The following is a 10,934-nucleotide window of genomic DNA, read 5'->3' as shown; positions in this document are numbered from 1 at the left end:
GCAGAGTAAACCTAGGGATGGTAACGGGTAGGGTATGGGTAATGTATGCCAAAACCCTTACCCGTACCTATAACCCCTACCCCATACCCGTACCCTTACCTGTACCCATAACCCCTACCCCGTACCCTTACCCGTACCCTTCAGGGTAAAAAAAAAAATCATACCCTTATACTTACCCGTAGGGTACCCGCTTACCAGTTGTTCAAATTATCTAATTAAATTTAAATAATAATAAAAAAATAAATTATACATTATATTACAATCTTTAAACACATGTCCATAAATTCAAAATTACAAGTTGATATATATTTGTTTATCTTAAATTATATAATCACATAAAAATGACGTCTATTTAGGACTCAATGGTAACTCTACCTTTTGTTTTGTTCATGTTTAACTATCTTGGTTTTTGTTTTAAATTTTTTCATATATCTACTATTTATATTTTATATAGCTTCAAATTTTATAAATATCTAGTATGATTTTGAATATAAAAAACATTATACATAATTCTCATAAGCTATATCCAATTGATTTTTTATTAGTATCTTATTTTTCAGGATGTTCTTATAATTTATAGAATAAATTATTATAACATTTTTTTAATATTTGTTTATTTTTTAATTTAATTATGATTCTTAACATATATCTAAAATTCAATTTTGATAATATTATCAAATATAAATATAGAAATTAAATAAAATTTAAAATAATATATTAAGAGAAAATTTGAAATATTATTTTCAAATTAATCACCATGAAAATAGATATTGAATAAATTGTGAGTAAATGTTTAGCTTAATAAAAAATTATATATATATATATATATATAAAAGAGGGTAAGGGTAAAACCCGTACCCTCTTCAACGGGTAAGGGTAAGGGTAAGGGTAGGGTAGGGGCATACCCTTACCCGACCCGTACTCGCTTAAAAACTAACGGGTAATACCCTTACCTATACCCGTTCCCGGTCAAAGAGGGTAATACCCTCTTTGACCGGGTACGGTATGGGTATAACCCGTCAAATAGGGTACAAATTGCCATCTCTAAGTAAACCTAGCTAGCCAGGATTCTTCCTTAAATAAAAAGAAAAATGTTATATATCTAACAAATCTCGTTAGGTATCTCTTTCATGGTTTCTATCCATATGGGCCATTCAACGACCAAGACCAAAACCAAATGATATATTGATATAGATTATATGATTTCTTAAAAAAACTTATATGTATTAAGAATAAGAATACATATTTAATTTTTTTAAAATAAATTGTGGTTTATTAATTTTATTCCAAGCATAAATAACCAAATAAATAGTATAAATTTGATGCCTAATATCAACAAAAGAATCAAAATGTATACTTTTCATGGTATTGGTTAGGTTGGGTATAAAAAAAGGCTCATTGTAGGTAAATACAAATATTTACCTGTAACTTTGTGGATAAAACATATCAACACTTACCAGAGGCTGCTTAAGTTAACTTGAGACCTAAAGCGGAATAAACCCTCAAATTTATTAATAAAAATTAACTTTTATTTAGATTTTATTTTAATAAATACTTATATGCTTTTTCAGTTACTAAACTCGTAATGAAGAGATACATTTAAAATTTGTGGCAAAACTCATAAAAATTAAATGTAATAATATAAAAACTACAAAAACTCTTATTTTTAGTTAAAAAATGAATATTATATTAATTTTGGAGAAATAAATGCATGAAAAAAGTAAATAGAATCAAAAATAGAATTTTGAAAAGTGTGTTAGAGAAGATATGAGATTGATTAAGTATTAAAATAAAAATATTTAATATCTTATTATGTTATTTTAAATTTTAAAAGTTAGCTAAGATTATATAGCATTGGTTAAATATTAAATTAAAATATTTTTGTATTATGATAATTATTGGTAGTCTTTCAAAATTTTAAGTTTTTAAAATTATTGTTAAAAAATCTAAAGACGAGGCCTTAAAATTAAAATTATTATTAAAAAAATTTTAAGATGAGGCCTTAAAATTTAAGTTATTATTAAAAATTTTAAAAATGAGGCTTTAAAAAATATTGGGGCCTAAAGCAATTGCTTCATTGGCCTTATCTTTGAGCCAGCCCTGACACTTACTTTAGAGAGCAAACATAGCTAGTAAGTATTTGATTTTTGAGAATAAAAAATAAGATGTCCATGATTAAATGAGTATTTTTAGTTTTATAAAAATTTATGTCGACATATATAGTATAAATTATAAATATGGCAAAATTTAATTTAATATTAATTTTTTAAAAAATTAAAGGTTAGTTAATCTTTTGCCTTTGCGGATGCATAAGTCTCTAATAACATGTAATTTTTAAAAAAGTTAAAAATTAATTAGGCAATAATTACATTTTTTTACACAAGTATATATATCCAATTGCACATGTGTATATATATGATGGTGATTGCATAGAAAATTATATATTTATATTCACATTAATAAATAATTAAATCAAATTTTAAAATTTTTTGTACTTATAAAAATTATAATTTTGAATTAAGCCCATAAAAACAAGCATATAAAGAAAAGAAAAGTCACAACCATATATATTAATTATTAAGTGGTAAATAGACATTCCTCATCATATATACCCATTGGTAGGCATAGATAAGAGTTTGTCTGCCCTGAAATGCTAGTATATCATGTCGACTCTTACCAACCCATTGATCATATATATGGTAAATGAGCATTCATTTGATTGCCCATAGTAGGCATAAATAAAGAGTTTGTATACAAAACGTGTAAATTAAATGTGGAGAAGTTTTACTCAAGTATGAAAATTAAGCTTATGATGACTTGAGAGAGAGCTTGACCCACTCAGTAATGTTGGTTAATTGGATTAAGAATGTTGCGTATTGTGAAATATATATGTTATATATAAATATATTCATCAAACAAAGTATGTAGTTTATTATTTTTTGGGTATTGAATAGTGGATATTAGTTTGGAGGTACTTAAATATGGTGGAATATATTGAATGGGAATAAGATCATAATTAAAATAGGAACACAATAAATTTGGAAGAGATTCTAAGATGATGAATCTTTACTTGAGTTATCCAAGGGCCTTTAATTTGGTTTAATGGTATATCAGTACTCATGCGAATGGTGTTTTATGACGACTTTAATTATCTAAGATTCAAAATGTACATAACACAGTCATGTAAGAAAAGGGCTCCAGCAGGTATGCACAAATAGGATGGTCAACTCTAGATGATGCTCATACCCTAAACATGTGGTTTGTCCATTCGGTCCAATAAAAAAAAAACTTCACTTAAGTTATGCATCTTTTCATAATAATTATTTTAAAAAATATATCTTTTTTTTTTTTATTCAATTTCAGGTTTATTTCGTACATGTATACATACATACAAAACATTGAAAAGCTGCCCTTGACTAATTAAGGCAAGGCCCGCCCTAGGCATAGGCAACCAAGGCCTATTCCTAGGGCCCCATATTTCATATATATATATATATATATTAAAAAATAATAAATATTTTTATTTAGTATTATCCTATTTATATAATTATCATCTTAAAGATTTTAAGTTTTAATTCAACTATAAAATGTGTAACAAATCTGGCTTTATATATAATAGGGCCTCACAATTCATTCTTTCTTAAATTATATTTTATATTTTTATTTACTATCATCCAATAATCCTATTCATATCATTGTTTTGAAAATTTTAACCTTTTTTTTTAACTATAATACTTATAATTTATTATAATATCAATGTGCAGGCACCACAGTTTTTTACGGTTTCACAATTCACATTTTCTTTTTTTAAATTTTTTTTTTAAAAATTTTCCTTTATTATCATCCGATTATCCTATCCATATAATTATCTTTTGAAAAATTTATTTTTTTTAACTATAACACATATAATAGTGCACCGCAAATTTCTACGGTCTCACAATTCATATTTTTTTTAAAAAAATTATATTTACTTTTGCATGATTTTATCCACATGATTATAATTTTAAAAATTTTTAATTATTTTTTAAACTCTAAAATTTATCTTATTTAATTTATTCAATTGATTTATAATAATAATTTTTTATGTTTATTATATGATTTATTATTTAATATAAATAATTAAAAAATATTTATTACACATACTTAGCAATATTTTAATGAAAAATAATTAAGATAATATTCTTGCTCAGGCAAACTCAAGGCATATGATTTTATTCACTTCAAAAAATAAAAATTAAAAAAAAAAACATTGAAACATAATGAAATTAATGAAATTAATCAGACATATTTGGAAACACTATGGAATATATTCTAATAATAATGTAATAAATTCACATTAAAAAAAAACTAATTAATTCTGGTTGATGAAGTTGGCAAGAGGGAGCGCATGGAGGACGACAGTCTCCACAGTGATACCGGGACCCAAACCATGCAGCACTCCGTAGTCAAGACCTTCTCCGGCGGTGCGCATGCCGTCAGCCATGGATCGCTTCCTCATCTCATCCATGATGAATAAGACACTGGGACTCGACATATTCCCATATTCACTCAACACATGCCGAGTGGCCCTCATCTTCTCTGGCTTTAGCTCCAGCTTCTCCTCAATCTTATCAAGGATTGCACGCCCACCGGGATGGGTGATGAAGAACAGTGAGTTCCAGTCTGAAATACCCAGTGGCGAGAATGCCTTTATCAGAGTCTTCTCTATGTTGTTGCCAACAGTGCTGGGCACTTGGTTATGCAAATAGAAAGTGAGGCCAACTTCTCTCAAATGACCTCCAATGTACCCTTCACTCTCCGGAAGGATATACTGATCAGTGGACACTATTTCAAAGTTAGGGAGTCTCAACCTCTGGGATAGGTTTGGCTCCCACAACCACCGCAGCAGCGCCATCGGCGAAAATGGCTTGCCCGACTAGGTTGTCGAAGTTCTCCTTGGCCTCATCAGGGCCACGGAAGGAGATGACCGTCAACTCGGCGCATACTATAAGTACACGAGCGTTCTCATTGTTCTCTGCCAGGTCTTTGGCTATTCGTAGCACTGTGCCACCAGCGAAACATCCCTGGCTGTAGAGCATGACACGCTTTGTAGATGGAGAGAGACCAAGGAGCTTGATGATGCGATAGTCAGCTCCGGGCAAGTCGACACCGCCGGTGCTGCAGAAGATGATGTGAGTGATTTCAGAACGTGGACGTCCCCATTCCTCTAGAGCTTTGATGGCTGCCTTCTCTCCCAGCTTTGGCACCTCTTCAACCACTATATCATGCCTGGTGTTCAGTGAAGTATGGTCCATGAAGGAGCAGAGGTTGGGGTGCTCCTTCAGCTTTTCTTCATTCAGGAAGAAGTGTCTCTTCCTGATCATAGACTTATCACCTTCACCCATTAATTGTTAACAGATCGTTAGTTTCTAATCACACAATACATGCGTTCAATATCTATGTTTTAACAAAAAAAATGATCAGTAGAATATATATATATATATATATATATTTATATATATAAATATATATATATATATATATATTTATACTTACAGACACGCTTGAGCTTTTCTTTGAGCTCAATCTTGTCCTCACTGTTGGTGACTCTGAAAAAGTAATCCGCAAATTTATCCTGATATACAACATTGGGAGGGTTGGCAGTGCCCAATGCTAGCACACTGGCCAGACCACCAGCCTTGTTTCCCTTCCCACAATGATCAACTGCAGCACCATTAACGTTCACCATTGTTAATCTTCAACCGAGCCGGTTGCCACTCAAGGTTCGGGTTTGAAACTCTTAAGGGTGTGGAGATATATATCTTCCACCATTGCATTTGCACCCTTTATATAGCAGAAGGAAGCCTTTATGGTTTTTGCAGCTCCTTCCCAAGTGCATTTTAATTTAGCAATTGTTTATTTACTCGTGACTAAAGTTATGGAATTCACTGTTTTGATCAAATAAATGCACGCAGCCCACCTTCTCACCAACTCCCCATGCATGTCACCCAGCCTAACCTAGACATACTTTCTTGTCTCGATCGCATTTCCATTAATGTACTATTTTAGCAGTTCCCACACTTGTTAATTGAATTTCAAAATTTTCCATTTTGGAGGCCATGGTCTATTGGTCGTAATTGATGACAATTTAATTAAATTAACTTCATGTATAAAATGAACAGGTTCTTGTTCTCAATGATTCTCATTATTCAATTAGCGATTAAGAGGATTGTAGTCTTTATTAAAATATATATATATATTGGTTTAAGTGACACGCAAATAACAAAAACTAATGATGATCTCACACCTGAACATCACCATTTTTTTTTATTTTAATGTAGCAATTACTAAGAGCTCTAAAATACATTCATGCAGGTTAAACATATGGATATAATTTTTTATTTTTATACACATCAAAATACATTAACTGTTGCACAAGAGGTGAGTATATACCTGACCCCGTCAGCAGGAATGCTGCAACAGTAAGGAGGAGCTCTCGTCAGAATCAAGGAAAGGGACCCAATAGATTTGAAAACTATGTGATGAAGTGAATTGGTGATTAGCACATGGATTAGTTACATAATTAATGATGAATGTTGTAATTAGGAGAGTAAGGAATCAAGGAGGTTGTTATTGTTTTGCATATTGTCCGCACATGTCTGTCGAAATGCCACATCACTAGTTTGTTTCAAATTCAGTTACAATTCTGTAATGACTGGCTTTAAAAGAAATCATGAATGAGAGAATGGCATCTTTTGGCCAATATTTCTCTAATTCCTTCTCGAATCTCCTTCTTCTTCCTCTCCTCTCTGCTTCTTCTTTCCCCTTCCCAGCTTCTTTTTCCTGACCTACTGGATTTCAGTATCATTAACATTTGTGCATATCAAATAGATTATCAATTCCACTTTTTTTTTTTTTTAAAATAATTTTCAATTAAATTTAAGATTCAGCACCCATACTGGTTTTTCTCTTAAAACAAGGACCATTAAAGGTCAGACTAGTCTACTTTCAACATCATTAATGCATACACCTCTCTTATCCTATTACCAACCCCGAGAACCCTATGTATTATGCATAATAAAGCTCATTGTCTTTGGCAAGTATACATTAAAATCTAAAAAATAACACTAATTAAAATCAGATACTGAAGGACTTGAGTACACTGTTAGAAACATGATCATCAAAGGAACAATTTATACAAGCTTAAGAACATTCATAACATACAAACCAACTCAAGAACAGCGAAATATATATAATTAAGCTTAGTATCTTGACTTGGCTGCCTCGAACTAACCACCGTTGCATCTTAAATCTCCTTACAAACAACTACATTACCGAACTTTTAAACAAAATGAAAGTACAGGTCTACCCCTTGATCAAATTTACAACAGTAAACACTCATTTATACAAAACACACTACAATCATTCACAAGCTCAGGAAAACACCTCAACATAATCACTCCTATTCTCAACAGAATTCATTCTTCTTTTCTCTTCAGCATGTACCAACAACATATACTTCCTCCAGAGTCCAGACAAGTAAAATGAATGAATTAATCAATTAAACAAGATAAGATTCTGATGCAAGAAACCACATCTTTATCAACACTTACACAAATATAGAACTGATTGAAAAAAGAATGATCAACAGAATCACTACAGAAATCAAGATAGCACTGTGCTTGTGCAGTTACCAGAAGAAACATACTCACTAAACGATTAAAAATCATGAAAAAGTAGAGTATTAAAATGATATAGGATCTTCAGAATAAAAGCCAGAACAAGTATGGTTGCAAACTCCAAAGAATAAAAGGTCAGTTGTCAACCCATTGATCAATCTTGTAAAGTTGACTTGTTAAAAGGATTGAATATTGGATCAGAATAGATTGCAATTGCAAGAAATACATCAAGATCAGAATATTAGTATAAAAAAATTTAAAGAAAAAACAAGCCGAAAACTTCATATAACTAAAGAAAGGAAAACACATTCTTTACTACAAGCTGTTTCTATGACTAATCCAGCCAAGGGGTTCCCATTAGTGTCGACCATCATTCCATAGCCTTGATAGTCTGAGAAGAAGGCGGCCCGCATAATAATCATGGATGTAGATTGTGCCAATACCTAATTGCAGACTTAAATCATCTGATATAACAACATGCTTGCCTACTTCCAAATGAATCGGGGCATTAAAGAAGCCAAGGTTCCTATCCCCCTTCTAATGGGAGAGCATTATTGACGTGTGATTGTCAGCATAGTCAGAAGGACCTCACCGAGAGTAGCTGCAGACGGCGTGGTGAAGAATGGAGGACTGTAGGTACTCTGAGTTATGGGAGGATGTGTGTACTGTGTTAATGTGTGGTATGATATTTTGGGTGTATTAGAGAGCATTAATTGCTCAATATCTCTTGGAGTTATAAGTGTCCAATGAGATACTCTTTAGTTATGGGATCTTCAGAATAAAAGATAGAACAAGTATGGTTGCAAACTCCAAAGAATAAAAGGTCAGTTGTCAAGCCATTGATCAATCTTGTAAAGTTGACCTGTTAAAAGGATTGAATATTGGATCAGAATAGATTGCAATTGCAAGAAAGACATCAAGATCAGAATATTAGTATAAAAAAATTTAGAAAAAAAACAAGCCGATAACTTCATATAACTAAATAAAGAAAACACTTTATTTACTACAAGTTCGTTCTATGACTAATCCAGCCAAGGGGTTCCCATTAGTGTCGACCATCATTCCATAGCCTTGATAGTCTGAGAAGAAGGCGGTCTGTATAATAATCATGGATGTAGATTATATTGTGCCATTACCCCATTGCAGACTTAAATCATCTGATATGACAACATGCTTGCCTACTTCCCAATGAGTCAGGGAATTAAAGAAGGAAATGTTCCTATCCCCCTTCTAATGGGAGAGCATTGTTGACGTGTGATTCTCAACATGGTCAGAAAGACCTCACCGAGACTGGCTGCAGACGGCGTGGTGAAGAATGGAGGACTGTAGGTACTTTGAGTTATGGGAGGATGTGTGTATTGTGTGTTAATGTGTGGTCTGATGTTTTGGGTGTATTAGAGAGCATTAATTGCTCAATATCTCTTGGAGTTATAAGAGTCCAATGAGATACTCTTTAGTTATTGGATATTCAGAATAAAAGCTAGAACAAGTATGGTTGCAAACTCCAAAGAATAAAAGGCCAGTTGTCAAGCCATTGATCAATCTTGTACAGTTGACCTGTTAAAAATATTGAATATTGGATCAGAATAGATTGCAATTGCAAGGAAGACATCAAGATCAAAATATTAGTATAAAAAAAAAAATTTTAAAAAAAAAGCCAAAAACTTCATATAACTAAAGAAAGGAAAACACCTTCTTTACTACAAGCAGGTTCTATGACAAATCCAACCAAGGGGTTCCCATTGGTGTCGACCATCACTCCATAGAATTGATAGTCTGAGAAGAAGGCGGTCTGCATAATAATCATGGATGTAGATTGTGCCATTACCCCATTGCAGACTTAAATCATCTGATACGACAACATGCTTGCCTACTTCCCAATGAGTCAGGGAATTAAAGAAGGAAATGTTCCTATCCCCCTTCTAATGGGAGAGCATTGTTGACGTGTGATTCTCAACATGGTCAGAAAGACCTCACCGAGACTGGCTGCAGACGGCGTGGTGAAGAATGGAGGACTGTAGGTACTTTGAGTTATGGGAGGATGTGTGTATTGTGTGTTAATGTGTGGTCTGATGTTTTGGGTGTATTAGAGAGCATTAATTGCTCAATATCTCTTGGAGTTATAAGAGTCCAATGAGATACTCTTTAGTTATTGGATATTCAGAATAAAAGCTAGAACAAGTATGGTTGCAAACTCCAAAGAATAAAAGGCCAGTTGTCAAGCCATTGATCAATCTTGTACAGTTGACATGTTTAAAGGATTGAATGTTGGATCAGAATAATTTGCCATTGCAAGAAAGACTTCAAGATCAAAATATTAGTATAAAATTTTTTTTTAAAAAAAAACAAGCTGAAAACTTCATATAACTAAAGAAAGTAAAACACCTTCTTTACTACAAGCAGGTTCTATGACTAATCCAGCCAAGGTTCCCATTGGTGTCGACCATCACTCCATAGCCTCGATAGTCTAAGAAGAAGGCGGTCTGTATAATAATCATAAATGTAGATTGTGCCATTACCCCATTGTAGACTTAAATCATCTAATATGACAACATGCTTGCCTACTTCCCAATGAATTGGGGCATTAAAGAAGCCAAAGTTCCTATCCCCCCTTCTAATGGCAGAGCATTGGTGACATGTGATTGTCAGCATGGTAAGAAGGACCTCACCGAGACTGGCTGCAGACGGCATGGTGAAGAATGGAGGACTGTCGGCACTCTGAGTTATTGGAGGATGTGTGTACTGTGTGTTAACGTGTGGTCTGATGTTTTGGGTGTATTAGAGAGCATTAATTGCTCGATATCTCTTGGAGTTATAAGTGTCCAATGAGATACTCTTTAGCTATGGGATCATCAGAATAAAAGTTAGAACAAATATGGTTGCAAACTCCAAAGAATAAAAGGTCAGTTGTCAAGCCATTGATCAATCTTGTACAGTTGACCTGTAAAAAGGATTGAATATTGGATCAGAATAGATTGCAATTGGAAGAAAGAAATCAAGATCAAAATATTAGTATAAAATAATTTTTTAAAAAAAAGCTGAAAACTTCATATCATTAAAGAAAGGAAAACACCTTCTTTACTACAAGCTGGTTCTATGACTAATCCAGATAAGGGGTTCCCATTGGTGTCGACCATCACTCCATAGCCTTGATAGTTTGAGAAGAAGACTGTCTGCAAAATAGTCATGGATGTAGATTGTGCCATTACCCCTTTACAGACTTAAATCATCTGATATGACAACATGCTTGCCTACTTCCCAATGAATCGTGGCATT

The 10,934-nt window shown here is 32.7% G+C and overlaps 1 protein-coding gene across 1 annotated transcript; it reads right to left on the bottom strand.

The window, feature by feature from the left end:
- Positions 1 to 4,253: 4,253 nt before the first annotated feature.
- LOC120280255 (chalcone synthase 6-4-like) lies at positions 4,254 to 5,599 on the bottom strand. Its single transcript, XM_039287030.1, is given in 3 exon segments — positions 4,254 to 4,840; positions 4,842 to 5,374; positions 5,536 to 5,599. Coding segments are annotated over 2 exon segments (1,011 nt in total). The 5' UTR covers positions 5,364 to 5,374; positions 5,536 to 5,599; the 3' UTR covers positions 4,254 to 4,351.
- Between the last annotated feature and the right edge of the window lie 5,335 nt (positions 5,600 to 10,934).

Source organism: Dioscorea cayenensis, chromosome 17 (assembly GCF_009730915.1).
Source record: "Dioscorea cayenensis subsp. rotundata cultivar TDr96_F1 chromosome 17, TDr96_F1_v2_PseudoChromosome.rev07_lg8_w22 25.fasta, whole genome shotgun sequence".
NCBI classification, from domain to species: domain Eukaryota; kingdom Viridiplantae; phylum Streptophyta; class Magnoliopsida; order Dioscoreales; family Dioscoreaceae; genus Dioscorea; species Dioscorea cayenensis.
This window is presented reverse-complemented; position numbering and strand designations above follow the sequence as displayed.